The sequence below is a fragment of the Stegostoma tigrinum genome, chromosome 29, assembly GCF_030684315.1.
Source record: "Stegostoma tigrinum isolate sSteTig4 chromosome 29, sSteTig4.hap1, whole genome shotgun sequence".
Lineage (NCBI taxonomy): Eukaryota > Metazoa > Chordata > Chondrichthyes > Orectolobiformes > Stegostomatidae > Stegostoma > Stegostoma tigrinum.
In genome coordinates, this window is record NC_081382.1 from 29,224,377 (window position 1) to 29,248,645 (window position 24,269).

The 24,269-nt window shown below is 41.8% G+C and overlaps 2 protein-coding genes across 10 annotated transcripts in view; one reads left to right on the top strand and one right to left on the bottom strand.

The window, feature by feature from the left end:
- Positions 1-24,269, top strand: part of LOC125465342 (ras-specific guanine nucleotide-releasing factor RalGPS1-like) — a 713,999-nt gene that overhangs the window by 315,329 nt on the left and 374,401 nt on the right. The gene's annotated exons all lie outside the window — the stretch shown is intronic.
- Positions 12,588-24,269, bottom strand: part of angptl2b (angiopoietin-like 2b) — a 53,298-nt gene continuing 41,616 nt past the window's right edge. The window contains exons 3-5 of the mRNA XM_048558699.2: positions 18,257-18,450; positions 15,309-15,579; positions 12,588-14,560 (exon numbers count right to left, since the gene is read on the bottom strand). Coding sequence (XP_048414656.1) covers positions 14,361-14,560; positions 15,309-15,579; positions 18,257-18,450 — 665 coding nt within the window. The 3' untranslated portion in view covers positions 12,588-14,360. The remainder of the gene's footprint in view (positions 14,561-15,308; positions 15,580-18,256; positions 18,451-24,269) is intronic.

Consider the following 24,269-nt stretch of genomic DNA (forward strand, 5'->3'; position numbering starts at 1 on the left):
TTACTAAGTAACTCGTTTTCAAGAGACAACAATAGAGCAATGTCAGAAGGTGAGTTATGTATCTGTGCCCCATGAGTTCTGATGGGGACAGCTCTGAGGTAGGCCTGAAAGAGTAGTAAATACACAGGGGAAAAAAATATGGAATTTTTGCAGATTTCTTTAAATGTTTGAACCATTCTTCCTGCCTCCCCAGTGGACGACAGGTATCTTGGCAAACTTGAGACATGTTGAAAGTCTTTGCAAATGCTTTGAACATTTCATCAGTGAACCGTAGGCTGTCATCTGAAGCCACAACTTCTCTTCCATTCTGAGGAATAGTCACTGGGCCCAAAACATTAACTCCGATTTCTTTTCTTGACAGATGCTACCAGACCTGCTGAGTTTTTCCAGCAACTTCTGTTTTTGTTCCTGATTTACAGCATCTGCAGTTCTTTTGGTTTTTGTGCCTTCTAGGTTGTGATTTTTTTTAAAGCCTTGAGCCACCTCTGCAGTAATCAGTTACAAAGGCCATTCTTGGCTGCATTATATGTGTAAGTATTCATGTTGAAACGGGCCCAGAATCTGAGGAAATTCAGTAGGAATGAGAGGTTCTTATGACCCCTTGATGTGTATGGCACATGTATTACAATTAACAATTGTATCAATAATACAAATTAATGCGATTGAGTTGTGAAGATGGGTCAGTGGACCCGAGCAGTTGATTCTGCTTTCTCTCCACAGATGCTGCCAGACCTGCTGAGGGTTTCCAGCAGTTTCTGCTTTGATTACAATTAACAAGGTCCTCCAACTGGAGATCACTGGCTGCCAAATGTCCTGATACGCTCTTGTGTTGCATATCTGTTTTATGTCAGTGTCTGTGGTAAATGCTGCTGAAGAACGGTGCTCCGCAATAAATAGCCCATTATCAGCTGATCATCGAAAATTAAGGAATCCTGAATGAGGTGCTGCCTGTATTCAAAGCAGATTTTCAGACTGAGCTCCGTACCATCCTTAGGTACAGTAATGGTGCACGTTGATGCATGCAGTATCCTTCATCTGTTCCTCTTTGATGAAGTTACATTTGTTTGGTGAAATTGGCTAAGGTATTGCTGTTTCTTGGACCTATAAGTCTTGTTCAGCCCCAAAAACATTGGTGTCAGATAAGAGTACATCAGGAATGGCTTTGGAAAGAGGATTGGCTAATGTCTGCTACTTGTTTTGGACATACTGAGTCTCTTATGAGAATTTCATGCCTGAAGCATACATGTGATTTATATATCTGTGTGTGTATCTATGTATATTTCATATGAGGAGATATTTTTGCTAATTCCTTTCATCTAGTAAGGAGGACACAGTTTATGATTGCTCTCAATTATGAATATGAAGCCCAAAATGTAATCAGAACTTTTCACAGGCCCATGTAATTACGAAAGCCCCTTTCTTGATTTAACAGCATACTATTTTTTCCACATCTTCTGACACCCTTGAAGCACGATATATGGGTTTATATTGTCCTTTAGGCTCTTCCAGTTTAAAAAAAAAACTGCCTGAGTATCTGTGGTTAAAACATCTGCAGAAATAATCAGGGGATACTGTAGTTGGTGGTCTTAATCTGCAAAAAGAAGATTTAGAAAGAACCTTTAGCCTGTGGATCATTCTTTACCTTGCCTTGTCGACCATTCTGTCTTGAACCCAAACTCTTTGTGTTTTGTGCTCAGTATCTCTGAAATGATCATGGTCTCAGGCTAAATCTAAAACTTCAAATGCTCTTGGGACTTTTTTTTAAATTGCCTGCTCTTGGTTTTTTGTACTAGAAACTGTCCCCTCTAGAAACTTTACGTGATCAACCTCATATTTCACTGTTTAAGAAAACTTTTCTTTTTAACATAGTTATAGAAAAAATAGTTGCAGCCAGTTGAGAGGTTAAAAACAGTTCAGCTGTTCTCACCTAGCTATCATAATGGGGGTAAATTGTGGAGTGGCAGGATGAAGGCCCCTGCGTGGTGCAGTGGAAGTGCTCCCACCCCAGGACTAGGAGGCCCAAGTTCAAGTTCTACTTGTTTCAGAGGTATGTAGTAACATCTCTGAACAGGTTGATTTGAAAAATAACAGGTGAAATTTAAAAAAAAACTGAGTGGTTTGATGTAACTTCACCCTTTTTCATGAGGATTTTCTCTTTTCAAATAACAAGTGGCTAGATAGCCCATGTGAAAGAAAAGTCAAATTGTTTTTATGCCTCTACCAATGATTTTATTCTAGTGATTGGAGAATTGTGATTCTTTTTGCTCCTCCCCTCTCTCCCCCCCCCCTCTCTCCCCCCCTCCTCTCTCCCCCCCCTCCCCCTCTCCCCCCCTCCCTCTCTCCCCCCCCCTCTCTCTCCCCCCCTCCCTCTCTTTACCCCCCCCTCCCTCTCTTTCCCCTCCCTCTCTCCCCTCCCTCTCTCCCCCCCTCCCGCTCTCCCCCCCCTCTCCCCCTCTCCTTCTCCCCCCCTCCCTCTCTCTGCCCCAATAACTTTTTTCTAAGTTTATTTCTCCCTGTGCAGATTGCTTGAACTGCAGTAGAAACATTATTGGGATGTTTCTGATTGGAAAATTAAGGAGAGAATGGAGTTACTGTTTGAGAAGGGCCTGGATTGCTGGGCAATAAAACTCATGTTAGCTTTCCAAGCTGAACAATTCCCCACAGCAGTACAATGTGGAAGGGACATCAAGCATGCGTGTGGGATGCTGGGAAGAAATTAATGATGTGCTCTCTGTGAATGCCCTAAAGCAGAGGGTCAGATAGTTCAGCAAACAGTAAAAGTTTGGCTTGCTGTGATGAAAAGAAAAAGAAAAAACTTGTATTCTTATTCTTAAATGTCAGAGGCATTTATTTACTTCAACAAAGTTACCAGTTTTTATATTTACTCAGTCTCCAAAAAAACCTGAGCTCCAACCTATGTAGGCTTGATATTTCCAACTGAAGGAAGAAAATTAAATGCAAACAAAAGTTAAAAATAATAACACAAAGCTATTCCTAGCAAATTGCTAACAAGGCTAAAATAATAACAGCAAAAATTGAATATCTGATTTATGGGTTTCTTTCACATCTTGTGCATTGGTGTTTGAAGGTGGACTTCCCCTATAGCACCACATTTGTTAAATTACTCCCTCTCTTAGCCAATTGTTGGCAATACTTTATTCCATTTGAATTTATTTTTGGGTCAGTTTTGTTTAGTCAGCCTGAACACAAGCGTGGCAAAATGATTTTCTCGGAAAGCAGTAAAATGGAAAACTCCTAAGCAGTCAAAGAGGAGCTTGTCATTAACATTCTTCCTAACCAGAGGAAAAGAGCCATCTCCTCTGTACAGGCCAAGCAGCCTTTAAAACTAGAGCTTGCTGAGATGCTTTAAAATTGAAGAGGTTATACATATTCAATGGACAACAGGAATCTCTGTGTGTTCTCCAAGCCACAGATGCCAACAGCCAACTATTGGGCACATGTGAAGAGCAGGTGGATGAAGTTTTAGTATAGGTTAACACAGGAATGATATTGGAGAGAACCAACATCATAAAATGGGCATTTGCTAGAGATTGTAAGGTTTGTTTCTTGCATACATTTATTACCCATCCTCCTGTCCTTAATTGCCTCAGAGCAAGAGCAAGTGGAAATGTCTCATCAGACAACTTATCACCAAGATAGGATCGGCCTTTCAGCTGCATCTCTGTGTTCCCTGACCACCACCTTGGCAACAAATTCATCGCCTGTATGGCTTTACTCCCCCTCCTGCCCTGAATTCCTGGCTTCCTTTTCACTTCTCTTCAGCCAAGCCTATGGTCTGACCAACCTCTTCATCCATTGACACCCATTGCCTGCCCATTTTCGCTGAACCTCCCCTAAAACAGCTGGAAAACTGAATTTATGTCTGGGGCACTTTTTGAATATGAGATTTTTTTGACAGGGAATGTACAGTAAATGATCAACTTCTAGTTATTTTCCTGGGTAAAGCTTTGGACTTTATTTTTTGCCTCGGTAAGATTTTGGTGGAATTGAGGTGATATGGACCCAGTGTTCCTGGTGGGGAGGACGCTGTTGTGTCTAATGTTGGCATTTCCCTAGTATATTGGGTGTGAATTGGTCTGTCAGTATTCCTTTTCTCTTGTTGTCCTAGTGTTTTATCTAATTGTTTTGCCGTTTGGTGGAACATTCCAAACAAGGCTTTGCACTTTGGTCTCATGTCAGTTGGATTTTCCTGCAGCTGATAGATTAGAGGTTCACTAACTCATAATACTAATAACTTGAGAATGTTATGCAGCCCATCCAAAGGCTTTCAAAGGATGCATCATTTTGGGTGAATGAAAAGCAAGAAATTAACTAATTTTCTGACAGAAATGCTGACCTTAAGGGAAACAGCCAGCGTGAGACAGCACCCAGGGTATGTTATTTTGTGCAAAAGAGTTCAAAAAATTGAGCCAACCTGGTCTATATAAAGGATTTTATGGAAAGTGTTATCTGCTTTTGTACCATATTAACTAATATTTGCAATGAACTAAGGACAATACCACCTATTTTAGACGGTATTTTAGTACTTTATTGCAGTGTCAAACATTTAACCAGTCCAGAGAGTGTTTTGATTTTTTTTTCAGAACATTCTGCACTTAGGTTGTAATTTGAAATATTTGTTAATTCAGTTAACGGGAACAGTAAAAGCTTGTGTGTCAAACTCTTTTGACTCTTGGTCTGTGGAACACAGTCAACTTGAAATGTTTTACTTCTTCATACAGTTTTGAGGAGAAGCATAGATCTACAATGCATAGGGAGACTGTTGTATTTGTACCAGCAAGAAAGCTATCCAGTCTGATCCCACTTTCCAGCTTTTTCTGTAGCTCTGTCGGTTGCTGCACCTCAAGTGCATGTCCAAGTGTCTTTGCAGATGAAGATTTCTGTCTCTACCCCCTTTCCAGGCGGTTAGTTCAAAATGGTATCAGAGATAATGGGAACTGCAGATGCTGGAGAATCCAAGGTAATAAAATGTGAGGCTGGATGAACACAGCAGGCCAAGCAGCATCTCAGGAGCACAAAAGCTGACGTTTCGGGCCTACACCCTTCATCAGAGAGTTCAAAATCTCTGTTATTGTTCCTCAATTTCCCTCTAATCATTTTCTTCAATTATTTTTAAATCAATTGCCTGCCTCCCTGGTTATTGAACTTCATGGTCATGGAAGTAAGTCATTCTCATCCATTCTAGCTATATGTCCCATTTTATAAAGCATAGCATTGCTGATCAATCATTCAAAAGTTCCAACAAAATGTATGTGGTGTATGAATTTCAGTGCCAATGTGATGTCAGGTTTGTAGGCTATGTGTCTAAAAGTCAGGGGCACATCAAACACCATATCCCTTCAATTGCTTGCAATAAGCATGGCATTGACTAACCCATGCTTGAGTCAATTACAATACAGTATTCAACATTAGACATGACTCTGCAAGTGTGCAAAGTATTGTATTGACAGTCAGCTTGGGGTTGTTAGCAAGACACTCACGTGTATACTGGAAGCTATGTATTAATATACAGGACCCTGTTCCATGCAGATGGTTTTTTTTTAAGTAAGTGCTCACACTGCACCTCTTTCACCTCTGTAAAATAGATGACAGCCATTCTCTTGTTCATTTTTCTGAGTTGAGCTGCCTGGTTTAAAATTTGAAGCTTGGCATTTAACTTTCAGTTGTCATTGACTGACATATCACGTACCAATCATGTTAAGTTGCCAGCTGTCATCCTTGAGTTTCTGTCGCTGCTGCGCAGACTTCCAAGACCCATGCACGGCAGCGGCCAGAGAAGATGGAAGGGAATGCCTTGGTGCACCATCGGCATGCACGGACCGTCTGCGCATCTTCGAGAGACTGTTAGTGCCTGCAGTTGGCATTTTCCTCTCATGCAGTGTAAATGCTGTTTCTCAGTTACATTTAGTATCCTTATGAATGGTCTTGAGTGGAAGACAATAACCTTCAAAAAAAAGCTTTTTATTCCAACCGTACCTCTGTACTACCAAACGAATAAAATATCCTCTCTGCCTCTTGTTTTTGAAGAAAATTACTACAGCCTGCCAAACCTTTCCTTATAGATAATAATTTTTTCTTCTTGGCAACATCCTGTGAATCTCTTCTGCATGTGATCACATCCTTCCTGCATCATGGTGACCAGGACTGCAATGCTCTAACTATGGTCAAATGGCTTCACAATCCCAATTTTGAATGTTTCTTGGGTCAATGGTATATTCTAATCTATTGAGCTACTTTAAACGAACACATCACTCCTGAGTTTATTTGATTCTGCCGGGTGTTTGTGTAGGGCACTCTGAGTGGGATACCGTTTGGAGGATCAGTGTGGACTCAATGGGCCAAATGGCATTTTCCACACTGTAGGGCTTCTATACATTGTAGGTGGCAGTGTAACTATGACTGCTAATATTTTGGATAAATTTGACTGACAATTGTTAGAGGAGCATGGAAATGTCTGAAAAGCCACGCCAAAAGCAATTTGCAGATTCCTCTCAAACTGGTGCACTCTCTAATGACCCATCTGAAAAGCCTTGGCAAGCTGCTTTCTGCTTTATTTTTGTACCTGATTTGGTTGAGTGATGGCATTTTGTGTCTAGCTTTTCTGTGTGTTTTGGGTTGTGATCAGTTTTTCTTTCCCCGCTCTGCCTCGTACAATTGGTAGTTCTGCCCACATGTGGTTCTTATTGGTGAAGGGATTTTGTTTCTGTGAAGGTTAGCCGTTCCAACTATCCCAGAATGCAGCTGTTTGGGATTCCCATCTGGACAGCCTCAAAACCAGGAAGTCACATTGATTTCTCGTCATCGCTTGCTCTTGTATTAGCTCGATCAGCTCTTTCTGTTTGCTACTTAGAGGCAGGTCTTCACCACTGTTTTCAAGATTCTCCTCCTCTTGCACAGTCCTTGATGAGTGTGGTTATTAATGAATGGGTTAGCTGATGACTGTTTCTATGATGTTGGTGTTAGGATCACTCGCAGTGCATTGTTCTTGCTTACTTTGGGCTGCTAGTGTCAATATTTGTTGTTCATGTGAAACCATCAATTTGCCTTTTTTCCCCTTCTTGGAGTCATACTGGCCTGAATCTTTCGCTCAGTGACAGAATCCCTTTTCTTGACCCCTAAACTCAAAATACTGCCTACTTGCTTACTTACAACATTGATCCAAACAAATATGCTGCTTCTGTGGTTTTCTGGATGTTATCCAGAAAACCACAGAAGCAGCATATTTTAGTTTGACATCAATAGTTGTTTGGTTGGTTGTTTAGCAGGTACATTGGTACACCAGTGGAAAGATCCCAATGGCTCATTAACAACAACTATGATACAGGATGTGTGAGGGGTAGGTTGGAAGGGTTAGGGTAGGAGCTGAGGAAGTAGTGTGCTGGATGGCTGGATAAGGGGTAGAGCGCCAGTGCCAGGGAGTGAAGGGGCAGTGTGTGTGTGCAAGTGGTTAAAATGGTAAGTGGGTGAGGAGTAGGGTAGTGTGGTAGGGAGCATATGGGGTTGGTAGATGAGGTGAAGTGGCAATAGGTTAGTAGTTAGGATGATTAGGAAGGGGGCAAGTTCACCAACAGCATAAGTGTATGTGAAGGAAGGAGACTGAGGATATGTGGGGATGTCTGGGTGAGGAGCTAGGGGCATGGGGGCAGGGAGGTATCATGACAGGTGTGGGCAAAGCAGAGGGTCGCAAGTGGATGAGGGGTACAGATAGCTGATAGCACAGTGAGAGGATAGGGTGCGTTAGGGGTTGTCAGGAGAGCATTCAGATGTTTTTGGGGTGGTGCAGGGTGAGAGTTGGATGTCAGGGAGAGCAATCTTATGGTTCACCAGGGCTACCATAGGTTTTGCTTCCTCTAACTTGGGCAACTATTAAGATAAGTTAGCCAGAACACTCAAACTCAACGAAAAGTTGTTGAAGTTTTTGGAGGGTTCAAAGATCCCACCAGCAATTTAAACACCCCTAAACAATAACTGCGTACTCAGTGTGCCAAGGTTCTGGGAACCCAGATTCACCCTTTTTTTTTGCTATGGCCAGTCTTCAGCTTCTGGAGACTGAGCAAAGTGGGTTTGAGATAACAAAGTGTGGAGCTGGATGAACACAGCAGGTCAAGCAGCATCTCAGTAGCAAATTTGAGCTGGTTTATTCAAGAATCTGGCTCAAGAGAAATGTCGATTGTCTTTTACGTAAGAGTTTCACAAGCTTGGACATAATATTTTGAGTGCAAAATGGGGATGCAACTGTCACTTGATTTAATATTATTTAAGATTCAAATCACAACGCTGTAGCTGTCCTTCAGAATTATATAGATCAACCTGTTCTTATTGTCACTCTGCTTATGTGGTGAGTCCACTTGTGTTTCTGGTCAATAAGAATAACAAGGATGTTTATAATGGGGTATTCTGTGATCGTAATACTCTTGAATGTCAAACACGTTATGTGACTATGACTACATTGCTGCCTGTGGGAGTTAGTCTGTGCATAATTCAGCTGCTGCATTCCTTACGTTACAACAATGAGTATTGTTTTCAAAAGTACTTTATTGGCTGTAGAGTACTTTCCTTTTCGTTGAGTTTGAGTGTTCTGGCTAACTTACCTTAATAGTTGCCCAAGTTAGAGGAAGAAAAACCTACTGTAGCCCTAGATAACCGTAAGGCTGCCATCCCCGACATCCAACTCACATTCCCCTCCGCCCCCCCCAAAACATCAGAATGTTCTCCTGACAACCCCTAATGCACCTGATCCTCTCACTGTGCTATCAGCTATCTGTACCCCTCATCCACTTGCGACCCTCTGCTTTGCCCACACCTGTCATGATACCTGCCCCATGCCCCTAGTTCCTCACCCAGCCATCCCCACACATCCTCAGTCTCCTTCCTTCACACATGCTTTTCTGCATTTACCTGCCACCCTAATCTTCACTCGCTGATGTTTATTGTTTGTGAAAAGTGCCACTGAAATTTCTCTCGCGTGTGGACTCTGCCACAGCAGGAAATGTGTCAAGGAACACAACATCTCTCAAATTTCACAATCCAGTTTAGCTTGCAGACAAAAAAATATACAAACCAGGAACAGGAAGCCATCTGAGCTGGCTCTGATATTCACTAAGATAATGCCTGACCTGACTACGGCCTTAACTCCACTTTCCTGCTTACTCCAGATTAGATTCTTGGCAAACGAAGGAATCACAGGCTATCCACCTTTGTCTCCAAGGTATTCCATGGACTGAATCTCTTCTCTTTTGACTGACTGTCAGTTCCATTGAATTTCATGGAGGCTTTCTCTCTGCGAGGCCCAAGTGAATTTTCTCATTTCATCTCCCCTCGCTCACCGCATCAAGCGGATGGGTAACTGGTTCAATGCCCAGTATGGCACATGGTAGTATTTGAATTCAATTTTTTTTAACTAATCTGAAATTAAGTCTAATGATGACCATGAATCCATTGTTAATTGGCAGGAAAACCCATCTGGCTCACTAATGCCCTTTAGGGAGAGAAACTGCCATCTTCACCAGGTCTGGCTTATATGTGACTCTAGACCCACAGCAACATGATTGCCTCTGACTCTTAGCTGCCCTGTGGGTAATTCAGCTTGGGCAATAAATGCTGCCTAGCCATTGACACCGTCATCCCAAGGATGAATAATTAAAAAAAAACTACCTCCCCTGCCCCTGGGGTGCCCCTCTTATCCAGTCTGGTCCCATTCTCGTTGTACCCAGAACAACTTACCACTGCCAAGAGACAGCCTCTTGGGAGTGGGCACCATCTTTGAAAGCCCATTTTGTGCACACCCAGATGAACGCTATTGGTCCGGAGCTGCCCTATGTCGTTCCTGACGTTTTGTCTCTGATGTGGTAGACAGGGAGAATCTGATTGCCCTGCTTTGTGGCCCGGGACCTGTCAGTCCTGGTGCAGGGGCTTTCCCAGAGCTGGAAAGTTGAGGTTGCCACCTGGATCGGTACAATCTCGGCTGTCTGGAGGAATGCCCGGTGCTGTAGGTACAAGGTGCACTCTCCCAGCGTTGTTGGATTCTCTCCATTTTTGTTTCCAGTACCTTGCACTCACTAACTCCACGACTGTACCCACTATCCACTCAGGCTCATGCTCTACCACTCTCACCGTTGCATGAAAAATCTTCCCTCACGTTGTCACACGTCCCAACCCCTGACCTCACAAACTCTGTGTGCCCTCCAGGCTGTACGGTCACTTTCTCAGCCCTTCTCTCCAACTGCACCGAAAGTCTCAGCTGTGTGAGCTACTCTCACCGCCTGTAATCATGCGTCTGTCTTCTTCCAGGAGGAAAATAGCCCACAATAGGGCTGAAAGAGACAGGATGAGCTGTGGGCTACCCAAGATTTGATTCTTCATTCACTATAAGGAGAAGATCATGACTCTGTTTGCCCTGGTGATTGACTCGCCATGTTCAAGTCCCTGAACTGCCCTTGACTGACTGTCTTCTGACTGAAAGCCATCTCCCTTGACTTGACTGAGCACTATTGCCATCTATGATGAACAAGCATCCTAGCTTTTTGTCTGCACTAAATGGAAAGGTAATCCAGCAGTACAGTGAGCCTGATTTATCTGGCTGAGGGGCAAGGCTCAACCAGACAAAGCAGGGATGCTCAGAATCTCCGTAAGGCCATAAATCACAGGAGCCATTCAGCCCATTGAGTCTGCTTTATAACTCAATGAAATTGTAGCTGTTCTGACAATCCTCAACCCCACTATTCTGCCTTTTTACCCATAATTTTTGGTCCCCTTACTGATTAAAATGCTGTCCAACTCAGTCTTGAACTTACTTGACAACCCAATCTTGCACACCATTTATGGTAAAGAATTCCTCAGATTCAGTACCCTCTGAGTGGGAATTGCTCCTCAAGAAATTCCTCCCCTCCCAGGTAGATAGGGCAAAGTGACGTGCTGTGTGAGAGAGTGAAGACCCTGGAAGTGCAGCCTGGTCCAGTCCCTGAGCTGGGTGTCTGTCCCTGGCAACAGCGCTACACTGAGAACTGTCAGAGCCACCTGAGGTGTGATATTGAAGTTTAGAGGTGTCTTATATGTGGATCGGAGCTGTGACATGAGGGTTCTGCAAGGCTGGCACGTAGCAGATATCAGTGGATGTGAGCCGTCTGTGGCTGGTACCCACAGAGTGTGCCCTGAGATTTTGGTGTCCAGTGTCCACCCTGAAGGTTATCGGAGTGAGGTGTGAGCTGGAATCACCAGATGCCTGCTCTCAGTTTCATGTCAAGAATTCTTGGCATGTAGTTTGCTTGCAACTGCATTAATAAGGTGAGGTCAGCAGTTAGAGGTCTGTAATCAGCAATAGTCGCCTTTGAGAAACTCTGTGCCCCTGAAACTCCATTCGTGTCTCTGTTTGTTGAAACAATGTGCTGCAACTTGATTCTTTCTGCCAAAGTGAATAAGTACCCAAGCTGTGTATTTTACCTGCCGAATGCTTACCCTTTTAATTATGGTACCTTCATTGGGACATAGGTAATTTTCCTTTTCATAACTCACTTTCCTTCTATATTTGTGCCAAAATTAGCAACAATGCATTCGGTCTCCAGGGGAGCTTGTGGCTTCATCGTTAGACTAGAAATTTGGAATCGCAGATGAAAGTTCTGTTCAATGTTAATTGTTGTGTTAACTGGAATGGTTTGTTTACTTTGAAGAGCATTTTAACAGGAAGTTGATTTTGCTTTGTTACTTGCTTGTCTTTTTGAGATCTTTGTTCAAGAATCATCCTGTGAAGTATTATGGAAGGTTATATAATGTTAAAGTCGCTATGTAGACCTAAGTTGGCCGGTGCAGTGTGAATGCAGCTTTGCTTACATGCATCCATTCATTCCTACTGTGCTTTATTTGCCCACCGCACCTTATGGTCACTTGTTTAAAGTTTCTCCTGGGCTTTGTTGCCATTCCCAGTCCTTTGCTAACAACAGCTGTTAAGCATTCAAGTCAGGCACTGCTTTGCTGAGGGATCGACTGGTTCAGAAATGGTGCAGCAGGAGTGACCTTGTTTGGCCCCTGATCAACACTGGAGTAATGAAACCAGCTGAACTGTGCACTGAATCATTGGCTTTCTGCAGCTTGCTTGGTCCTCAGTGTTCTGTATAAATAATACTAGCAAACGTTCTTTTAAGTATGTTTATTGCAGCAGTTAAAGGTTATACTGAAACTGTCAAGACAATGTTGCAAAAGACAAAACTCTTTCTGCCAATAGCAATACTTTTTTTGACTCTACAATGAAGGCTCAAAGTTTGAATCACAAAGTGTATTTTACAGACTGTTAACAGCTGGTAAGACACAGGGAAGGTGTACAAAAGTACTATAAGTAACTGCGTAAATAAAAAAAGGTGTGCAGCCCATTCTCCACCCAACCGCATCCCCCCCACCCCAAATATTTATGGCTATATTCACTTACCTGTAAAAGATTCCTAAATCAATGAACATAAGATAGAAAACAGAAGTAAAATACTTACATACGCAAACACGCACACAATCATTCCCATTGTCTTAAGTTTTGAAGCTGCATTACCAATAATATTTCTGTTGCCTCCAGCCATCCCTCCTTTCCCCCCCCCCCCCAAGGAAAAGGAAGGATGGGAGATTATGTGATGGGATAATCCCTTGTGAATGCTGAATGTGTTGGTGTGAAATGCCTTGCATTATTTTTGACTTGATAAATGACCCCCGCCCCTTTTAAAATAGATTTAATTTCAACCGGTTTACAATAACATGCTAATGCCTCCGCTAAATAATGGAAGGAGGAATTTCACATCGACACGTTGGCTGTTGCATTGTCCACACATTGAGTTTTACGGCCAACATATTTTCCTTATCACATTAGATTTTTGTCGTCTTTTTCCTCAAATGCCATGCCATGCTGGAGACTTGTCATGCAATGGGGCAATGGTTTGACCTCCGAAAGCAGCAGAGTTAGTCTTTGACAGCTCAGAGTGGAATAAATTGTCCTTTTCATTGCAGAGATCGTTATTATAAGCCAAGATTATTATATCTTGTGGACAGCGGGACACATTCCCAATATTAGCGGTTAGAATATGGCACACGTTTGAATTCCCACTTATTTTTGAGATTTTTTTGTTCTATTCATTTTTGGGATGTGGATGTCACTGGCAGGCCAGCATTTCTTGCCCAACCCGAGTTGCCCTTGAGAAGGTGGTGGTGAGTTGCCTTCTTGAACCGCTGCCGTTCTCCTGCTGTGGGTTGACCCACAGTGCTATTAGGGAGGGAATTCCAGGATTTTTGACCCAACGACAGTGAAGGAACGGCAATGTATTTCCAAGTCAGGATAGTGAGTAGCTTGGTGGGGAACTTGGAGGAAGTGGTGTTCCCATATGTCTGATGCCATTGTCCTTCTAGATGGAAGAGGTTGTGGGTTTGGAAGGTGCTGCCTGAGGATTTTTTGGTGAATTTCTGCTGCGCATCTTGTGGATAGTACACACTGCTGCTACTGAGCATGGGTGGTGGAGGGAATGAATGTTTCTGGATGTAGTGCCAATCAAGCAGGCTGCTTTGTCCTGGGCGGTGTGAAGCTTCTTGAGTGTTGCTGGGGCTGCACTCATCCAGGCAAGTGGAGAATAGATGCAAAGCTCTCTAAAGTTGTACGTTTACCTCAAGGTCCACTTCTCTACCCAACCCCAATTTTTTTTTTGAAAAATTTTCACTCAAAATGTCTGGGAGTGGCTAGTAGGTGCAGACATCAAAAGAATTTGAGGGAGATTGTTTGGGTAGATGTCCATTTTGCTGTTGTTTAAAACATCTATCCCTGTTTAAAAATTTAGAAGCGTTTAGCACGCATTCTTGATTTGACAATTTTTGGAGAAATGTTAGTCTGTGGAAATTCAGAGCCGAGCTTCTAGAGTACAACATGTACCCATAGATTCACCAGAACCCTTTTCCTGCGTCAGAGTTACAGAACAAATGAAATCCTGCTGTGTGACAAAAATCTTACATTAGCCTTGCAATTTGCTGTATCGGAGGAATTTACCAGATTGCTTTCTCAATGCACATTTTTGGATTGAATATATCCTCCCAAACACATTGGCATTTTATTACAATACTATATTTTAAGACTGTAAGCACAAATACTGTGAACTCAGCATTTTCACCAGAAAATTGATGTTACATGAGAAAAATGTTTGTATACAGGACATTACAAATTTGTACTTTTTTGCAGGAAATAAATACATGGAAGTATTTTTCTTTTCATCTCAAAGAATAAGCACAGCTTGGTACATATGTTAATTGTAAGGTGGATTTCATTACACAGAGTGCTGTTGTTCATTTCTACTTCAGTGAGTTCCAAGACACCTTGTTCTTTTTCAATGGAAAGTGTTGGGATTGGGTCTAATCATCATAGTAACAGATTTCAGGGAGTAAGCACCCCCTCTGAACTCCGCCCAGTATACGCCATCCTGGTACTTGCTGCGATAATGTCCACCACGGTACCATACGCCATTGAGGTTTGAATGTGCACAGGCGTTATACCACCAGCCACCTTTCTGATAGTGTGCACAGTTACCTAAAAAAAGAAAACGCCATCTTACAAGTGTTGAAAAATACTTCCGAAAGGATCAATTGAGTCGATTCCTCCATTCTGAAAGGAAACTGTTATTTTCATTTTGAATTTTTCCTTACATAAATAGAGTGTAGGGCTCCCCTTACCATGCACAAACCTGGCTATGCCTGTCGTGGTTTAAGGCCAACATTTTTGTGCCAACATTTCTGATTGACAGTGGTCTGCCGTTAGTTTTGTGACGCCAATGGTCACACTGCACTTGCAACATCTGGCAATTTGATGCCACTGTGCAGAGTTTTTGAAGTCTGTCAATTCCATTGGGATTTACTTTGTTTTTGAAAAAAGAAGTACCTAAATTCATCAATCAATGTGGGGACATTGCTGCAAGCAATCTGGTATCACTATCATCTGTGTTAGGTGTAGGTTTGTGTATGTTGAATCCTCCTCCTTTCAAAATGGTGAGGTGAAGGGAAGACGAGAGTTTAAAAACAAAAGCAGTAATGACCATTTTCATCTTCTAGATTTGTTTCTTACAGTCTGAGGAAGGTACCTTTTATGCCTTTGAAAAGGATTGACCAAGAACAGGTGTAAATTCTAATTCTGACAGGCCAAACATAAAGATATAGAGGAGAGTAAAACTACCTGAGGTGTTGAGGTGAATAAATAAAAACATTCTTGCAGCATTTTAGGTGTAATTTGAGAAGTGCTACAGTTGTTTTTTGACTCTGGCTTCCTGTAAAGCTGCTGTTACCTGTGTATGCATCACGGTCTCTGTCCAGTGTAGTGAACTGTTTTCCATTGTGCCAAGTAAAGGAATCGCCAGCGTTTCCATGGTAACGTCCCAACCGAAGCTTGTAATTGTCAGCCTCGGACTCTAGTCTGAAGCTGGCATATTCAGCAAACACCTTCCGTCCCTGCCAGTCCTCCATGGTGATTGACAGCTTGTAATTCCCTTGGTTTGTCAACCAGTAAATGTTTTCCAGACCAAGCCAATACTCCCCATCAATGTTTCCGAACCCTTGCTGTGGTAAAATATCATGAAGGTTAACATGCTTGAATTCAGAATACTCCAACGACTTTGCTTTTACTGTAATTTGGTTTCCAACTTACCTGATAATCAAAGCCCCCAAAAGAATCATGAGAGAAAGAGCTCGTTAATACTGCCACAAGGATCAGCACATTAGCTAGTTATCGGTCTACTGAAGGCATTGCAATTATGCTTTCTATCAGGCCTCTGAGTTATTTGTCCACTTATAAGTGTGTCTTATATTTCAAAGCAGTCTGTGGGGTTCTGACTGTCATGTAATTCTGTTATACTGATAAGTTTATTCTTTGCTCCTTGCATTGAGTTAAGATTGTGCATTAACCTTTCCTCCCTGTAATAATTCATTAAGGAGTTGCTGGCTTCTTATAAATACTTTAAAAAGGCTGCAGCAGATAAAATTAAGTGTCTTTTCCAAACCTCCTTTTAATCCCATTAAACCCAATTTATATATCATAACTTGTGTATCTGCTGTGTCTCAGTTAACAGCACTTTCTTGTCTGAGTCCCAAGGTTCCTGTTCAAGTCCCATTTCAGGGCTCGAGCACAGAAATTGAGGCTGGCTTTCTTGTACAGCACTGAAGATGCACCGTATTATTGGAGGCGCTATATAATTGATGAGACACTAAATTATAGTCCCATCTGCCCCCTCTACTGAATCTAAAAGATGACCATGCATTATTTTGAAGACAAGTGCAGGAGTTATCCCTGGTGTCCTTGCTAATGCTTACCTTCAATTCCACATCACAAAAGTAGACAACCCGGTCATTGTCATATTGTTATTTGTTGGAGCTTGCTAAGTGCAAAATTGACTGTCATGTATCTTACATTACAACAAAAATTCCAAAGTACCTCATTGGTTATAAGCGGAGTATTCATTGGCTGAAAAGTGTTATATAAGCTTCTTTCTTCCCTAATGTTTCACTTAGTGTGGCAAAAGAATGTTTGATCTATTAAATCGGTTTGGCATGTAGTTGAGAGGAAATTGTGGAGAAATATTATCAGGTCAGTTTGGATATATTAAGGCCCACTTAATTTTGCTTTGTTGAATGTTGTTTCACTTTGACAACATCATGTCAGCATTGCCATTTAATGTTGTTTGCCAGATTAAAAGTTATTCTACTTAAAATAGCAATTTTTGGAATGCAACCACAACTTTAAGTGAGGGCTTAATGTGAACTAGATTTGTGGTTTGACAAACAGGAGGACAGTCGAACAAGAAATGAATGAATGTTTTGAACAAGTACAGATGAAAGATTCTTAACGTAAGGAATTTAGAGAGATTTAAGAGAGATTCAGATTTAGAGAGTGGCAACGAGACTAATGGTTTATTTGTTTGTACAGTTATTTCTGCTAATGCTGTACACAGGTCGGTGTATGGCAGTAAAAAAAACTTTTTTGTGCAGCTGTAAACCAACTATAGCTAAATGTGACCCATTAGTTTGGGGGTTGGCTATTTTGAACAAAAACAAATTTGCTGGAAAAGCGAATGTCTGTGAAGGAAAAAAAGAAGTTAACGTTTTGGGTCCAGTGACCCTTCCTCAGAACAGGTTAACAAAACGTTAACTCTGTTTCTTCCTTCACAGATGCTGCCAGACCTGAGCTTTTCCAGCAGGTTTATTTTTGTTCCTGATTTACAGCAAATACAGTTCTTTCAGTTTTTGAGTTGTGGTTGATTTCAAAAACTGTAATCAGAAATCTAAGGTTTGGTTTGGCTTCGGAATCCCCCAAATTCTATTTCTATGTTAAACATGAGACAAAGGTAAAATACTGGATGCTAAAATAAAAGAAACCACAGGAGGAATTCAGCAGGTGAGGACAAAGTTTAGTTATATCAGACTTAAATGATTGGGCTAAATGCTAGCTCTGTTTCTGTCACCTGCGAGTTTCTACTGCACTCAGCTTTTGCATCATAATTTAGAAAAAGACTTGAATTTCCAAAAAGGAGATGGAATCAAAAGTGCACAGGAGGAGGCCATTCAGCTCACCATCTCTGCCAGCTCTTGAAAGAAGGTCCAATTAGACAGACACCCTTGCTCTCTCCCTTAGTCCTGAGCATATCTCCTTTTCTCAACAAATATACAACGCCCTTTTTAAAATGTTCTCTTGTGTCTTGTTCTAGTCTGGGCTGTAAAAACATTTCAATAAAAATATCTTAACAATACCTTTGGTTGCATGTTATTACTTGCATTCTAGAATCTCTCCAGCAACTTTTCCTTTTGGATATTTTGAATGGAGCGATATGGAAAACAGTTTGGTGACTGTTGAAGGCTCAGATGTTCAAAGCACTCACCTCTGAGCTTGCATTTTAGGAGAACCTTTTCCTTTCTATTTAGAAGAGAATAAATATTTGCAATGGATAATTCATGATGTAAAATGTAACAAATAACCAGCATTCTAATTTTTTTAAGGAGACTCAGTGATCTTTATCAATTTTTGTTTAATATTATGAAGAACCTTTTAAAATAGGAAAAGGCCATTCGGCCCTGAAGGTTGGTGCTATGCCTAAGCAGCCTCCCTCCAAACTTCAGGTCCCCCTAACAGTGCACTTCTCAGTGCCTCCTTTCCCTTACCTACTTTTTTAACCTCCTTTTTGAGATGCACAGGACCGCCTTTTTGATTTAAAGCCAACTCGCTCTTCATGAAAGCCTCACCCACCTTGTAGGTCTCCCAGTTACGGAAGAAATTCACTGATCCGTCCTGTCGTCTCTGGATGACTGTCCAACCGCCAGGATCGTGCGTTTGGTCACACCAGACCTGCATGAGGCGGTTTGTGTTTTCAGGTTTCAGCAAGTAGATACCAGTGGCTTCCTTGCCAGCTTCTGAGGCTTCTAAACAATCTTTCCACGGCCCTGCAGAACATCAATTGAAGAAATGCACAGCGTGTTAAACCTTTTTGGGAGACAGCACCATTTAGCTAGGGGTCGACTGGATCTCCTGCAGTCTAGTCACAGTAAGTAGCATGAACTCCAAATGCAGCAGCATTGGAGAATGAGATACATGCAGGGAATTAAACAACACTCTGTCACTCTGCCATTTAAATGTCCCAAAGTCTCGGTGTTGTCAAGAGAACCTGTAATTATCAATTAGAAAATAAAACTAAATTAAAATAAATATTTTCGATGGATTGGCCATGTTAAATTGTCTATCGTGTCCAGGGATGTGCAGGCTATGTGAATTAGCATGGGGAATGCAGTGTCACTGGGATAGGATCGGGGTGGGGGTGGGGGTGGGTCGGATGCTCTTCGGAGGGTTGGTGTGGACTCGATGGGCCAAATGGCCTGCTTCCACACCGTAAGGATTCTATGATTCTGTAATTTTTCAGTGAGGCTTTGAAACCTGCAGTTCTTGTTTGAATGTTGGATGGGAGGCTGCGTCTGTCTTTTCTCTGATAGTTACACACAGCCATTCTCAGTAGTAGTGATGAGCACCTCCTTTTCACATTGTAGAAACCATGTTGGCCTCCAGGAAGATAACAGAAATCCTGTCAGCAATCTTTCTTTTTCCTCATTTCAGTCACCTTCCACAGCACCAAAGCATTAATTGAAGCCAAGAGAAGAAATGCAACCTCTTCTTTAAGAGGCTTATTCACCCCATGAAGCTTCCAGTGCAGATGGCTGATCTCCCACCAATGCAATCAGCTAAACAGCAGGACAGTCTGATTGCAACAGTGTCCCTGCAATTGCTCAGTCAGCTGCATCCGAATAGCTTCTCAACTTTTGGGTATTTGCCTACAATTGTGGACCCCTTGTTCCTATTCTACCATAATTCAAAATTGCTAGTCAGATGAAACACTGTGCTTCTAAATTTAAGGAACACACCATGCATTTCGTTCAGCCAGAAAGTGAACAATGGTGCTGAAACAGTGAACAGCTCTGGAATTCCAAGGTGCAGAGAGATCTGGGTGTTGGAGGGTATGAGTCACATCAGCTTAGTACACAGTTGCAGCATGTAATCAAGGTGGTTAGGGATGCTAACATTTATTATGATGGGAATTGAACAAAGAAGTGAGGGTGTTGTGCGTCAATTATGCAGCATTTTGGTGGGGGAGCCATCTCTCAAATATAGGGCACAATTTTGATCGCCTTTATTGAAGGGAGAATGTAGATGCTTTGGAGACAGTTCTCCCAGATGATTTCCTAGTTAGACACTTGGAATAAGTGGCATGTCTTATGAAGGACGTTTGGACCGTCCAGGCTTGTTTTGACTAAAGCTCAGAAGAGTGAGGTGTGATTTGATTGAAGTGTATAAAATCCTGAATGATGAGAAGACGGACATGCAAAGGATGTTTATTGCAGTGGATAAATGCAGAAATACAAGCCACTGTTTTCAAATTAGGGCTACCCTTTCAGGACAGATGTGAATTTTTCCTGAGACTGTGGACATTAGAACCCTCTTCTTCAGAAGACATTGAAAGTTGTGCGGTAAAGAATTTCATTGAATGTTTTTGAGACCAAGGCAGATTATTGTTTGGGGAATAAAGGGTTGTTGGGATAGATAGGAATTTGGAATTCAAAAACAAACTGATCAACCATGATCTTGTTGAATGGCAGAGTGGGCTTGAAGAGCGAAATGGCCTGTTTCTCCTCCTAATTTTGAATGTATATTTGTGGACTGATGTAACACTTCTTGAGCAGACTCAGCAGATTTACACCTGTTCAGGAAGGAAAAGTCTAGAGACCTGCTTTTGATGCAGTCGACTGCTTGATCTGCTAACATAGGGAGTATCAGTTCACTTACTAAACCAGGCTGTCACCTAATGACAATAAGTTGGAGAAATACAACTGACAGGCTCAGTTTTCCTTTGGGGAACTGTGAACAGTGCAAGTGAAGTGTGTTTTGGCTCCTGTCCTGGACAGGATCAAGCTCGGCTCGACAAAACATCCAAGAACAGCCTTGGCGTGTAGTCCAGATCGAAGCTGGAGATTGGCTCTTCTAGGTATGGTTATGGGGTCAGAGATTGAACTGTTGGGCAGATTGTTTGCATTGTAAGTAAATGTGTAAATTTGTATATTGGAAAATATCTACATGCATGTGTGTATATATGCATTTGCTTGAGAATGTGCGATTGACTGTGACTATGTCAAAATTATCTGCACCATATTATTGATAACACTCAGATAATGAATCCGTGTACTTGCATAAGACATTTTTATGGTTGGGAAAACTTTTTGATAAAGCCAAATATGGTTGCAGTACTCCTACAAATGTATTAATGCTGACATATTATGCCTCAAGTGGACAAATGCAAGATACACCTCCCTGTGCTATGCAGTATGGCATGGAAGAATGGCAAAGACTGTCCCAAAGTACAACAGTATCATTTTCAACCATTCGCCCAAAATAAAACCATTTTCTTCTTGTAGATAGAGTTCAATGATCTTTGGCGAGGACCTCGGCTCACGGTGAACCTGAGTCACAGAATCAGCGCCGCGGTCCTGTGGCCTTACCTCCAACCCTTTCATCCTTTTCACGTGGAAATTCTCTCTGCAGCTTTTGAAATGTAGGCCATTCGGCCCTTCAAGCCTGCCTCGCGATTCACTGTGATCATGGCTGATCATACAACATGGCACTCTGGTCCTGCCTTTCCCCCCATATCCTTTGACCCTTTCATCTCCATGAACTACTTTTAAATCCTTTCAGACATTAAGAGTAAGACCCTGACTTACTTGTCTTTTGCAACATCTTTCTTGCATTCACCCAGTCTGGTCCTGTTAGAATTTTATTCTTCTAAACTCCAGTGTATATAATGCAAATTCAGTTTCTCTCATTCATCAGTCCTAAAATGCCAGCAATTGGTCTGATAAACCATTTACTTTTCTTCATTCACTGGTTCTGCTAGCATTTGTCCATCCCAGAGAGAGGTTAAGAATCAACCACATTTCTTAGAGTCTGGAGTCATATATAGGCAGACCAGCTAAGGATGACAGGTTCCTTCCTTCAAGAATATTAATGAACCAGATTGGTTTGCTTCCTGACAATTGACAATGCTCATTAGACTCTTAATTCCAGATTTTTATTGAATTCGAATTCTACCATCTTCCAGGATTTGAACCTGCATCCCTCGGAACATTATCTGGGACCCTGGTTTAAAGTCCAGTGATAACATTACCTGCACTCCCCCTATAGCCAGAACATCCTTCCTCAGATAAGGTGACCAAAACGGCACACGATACTCCAGACATGGTCTCACCAAGGCCCTGTACAGTTGCAGCATGACATCCCTGCTCATGTACATGAATCCCCTCACTATGAAGTTCAACATGCCATTAGCCTCCCTCACTGCCTGCTGCACCTGGATGCTTACTTTCAGTGACTAGAGCACAAGGATACCCATATCGAGCTGCACCTCCCTTTTTCCCAATCCTTCACGATTCAGATGAGAACACTCTTTTTACTGTTGTTGTGACCAAAGTGGATAACATCCCTGGTTATCTATATTATACTTCATCTGCCATGCATTTACACAATCACTCAAACTGTTCAAATCACACTGAGGTTCACCGTTCCACAGCCTTGTACTGTCTACAAACATGGAGAACTTATATTTAGATCTCTCATTATAATTGTTAATGTATATTTTGAAGAGCCTGTGTCCAAGCACTGATCCCTGCCATACCTCACTCGTCAATTGCTGCCATTTGGAAAATAGTCTATTTATTATGACTCATTGTTCCCTGTCTGCCAACCAGGTCTAGATGACTTACAAGACTGTTGCCAGGGCAGGAGAATTGTACCCATGAGGAGAGGTTGAGGCCGTTTTCCTTGGAACAGAAAAGGCCGAGGGGTAACATGATTTGAAGTCAACAAAATTGACAGGGGAAGAAAGAGAAGGCAGGAGGAACCTGTTTCTCTCGCTAGAAACTTCAAAAACCAGGAGTCAGAGATTCAAGCTCAGTGGCAGAAGGGATGTGAGGAGAGCTTTTTTACATAGAGGTTGGTGGGTGTCTAGAATTCAGTGCCTGAGTTGATGGTGAAGGCTGACTCCATAAGCACACTCAAAGTTCCTGGATTTGCACCTTAAGTGCTGTAAGCTGCAGGGCTATGGGCCATATGCAGGGAAATGGGATCAGCATGGACAAGGTGGCCCAAATGGCCCCCCTCTGTGCTGTACCTTTTCTACAGTTTCTCCGTCCATGCCCGTGCACCATCCCACCCCAATCCTATGTGTTTTTTCCTTTACAAGCTAGTGCCTTGCCCAGATTATTGAAAGCTCAGATTTGACATGGTGCTCAGTGGATCTGTAATTGTAAACATAGTTAAAATTTTTATTTGTATCTCTGAAAATCCATATTTGCAAGTGGTGTAATTAAAGGATTAAACTATCAGAATGATTTGGTCTCTACAGAATGATGATTTGTTTTTGCGAGTGTTAAACATGGTCCTATTTCTTTTCTTTCTAAAATTCACTCCTCAGATTGTAGGCATTCCTGGTTTGACTAGCAGGCCATTCCCTAGTTGCTATTTAGTTATCGTCCTGTATTACACATGTACTCATGCCAAGCAAATATTCCGCACCACAGCGGCGTAATGAAGTATCTTTGCAATCTATTGCAGCTCGCGCGGGCTTGATCACTAATGGAGATAGATCACAAAGGGAAAGAGGGTGTAAACAAGAATTCGATGGTAACCGACAACCAAATAATCTGCCCCTCCTGTTATTAGATCTCTGTTTACAGGAATGTTATAGTTTGTAGAGGAAAAGGATTCTCATGGATGTTAACCTTCTATTTAGCAGAAATCAAATCTTTGGCCTTAAAAGACAATTTGTAGAAGCAGAGTTTTATGTTCTAGTCTGAACGGTTGTCATTCTAGAGGTGACACAATTTTTGTTCATTATTGCTAAAAGAAGAACAATCCTTCAAGATATCATTCACAAACTCACTTCAGAATAATTCCATTTGACTGAATTTCTGAGCCACATTAGCTGCTCCCTGACACACTACAAGTAACATCGATACAGTTGTAAGCTAAACCCTATGGCTCTTCGGACGTCATTAAAGAAAACTAATTTACTCCAGAAAGTGTTGAACATTATTGATCCTTTCATGGTCCTAACTCTCTTTTCAGTTCACCATCTTCTCAATCAAACAGTAGTACCTCTGGACAAGTTGATCAGAAAATATCTATCCTGGTTGCATCCCACCAAAGAGCCCCCTTGTGTTTGTTGGACTTGTATTGAGGCAAGGGTGTGTCAATGGGTTAAAATTAAGCTTCTTGCTGAAAATTGGTAAAATTCTTGAATTTTCTAAAATGCAAAATTCCTAGATGAGAATCTTGCATGGATATCGGTCTTTGGTCTTGTATAGTCAATCTCAACATGTAATTTTTTTTGGGCCTCTACATATTGGACTTAATCAATGATGTCCCAAGTGGCTGCCATTGAATCCTTAGGAATAAGCATGCATGATCTTTGCTCCTTTTTTGTTTGAAGTCTAAAGTAAGCTGTGTTATTCCTTTTGGAAAATTTAAGTAACCTCAGTCCTACAACCTGGATTAAGTATCTCAGCCAGCTAGCAGCAGACTGTCTTTCCTACAAGTATCTTCACTCATACAGCCTGACAGCGTAATTAGGAATCCCTGACACTGATGTTATTTAATCAGACTGACAATTAGTGTGTGGTTAGTATCTGAAAGGACATTGGATTTCTATTCCAGACCCTTGCAGATT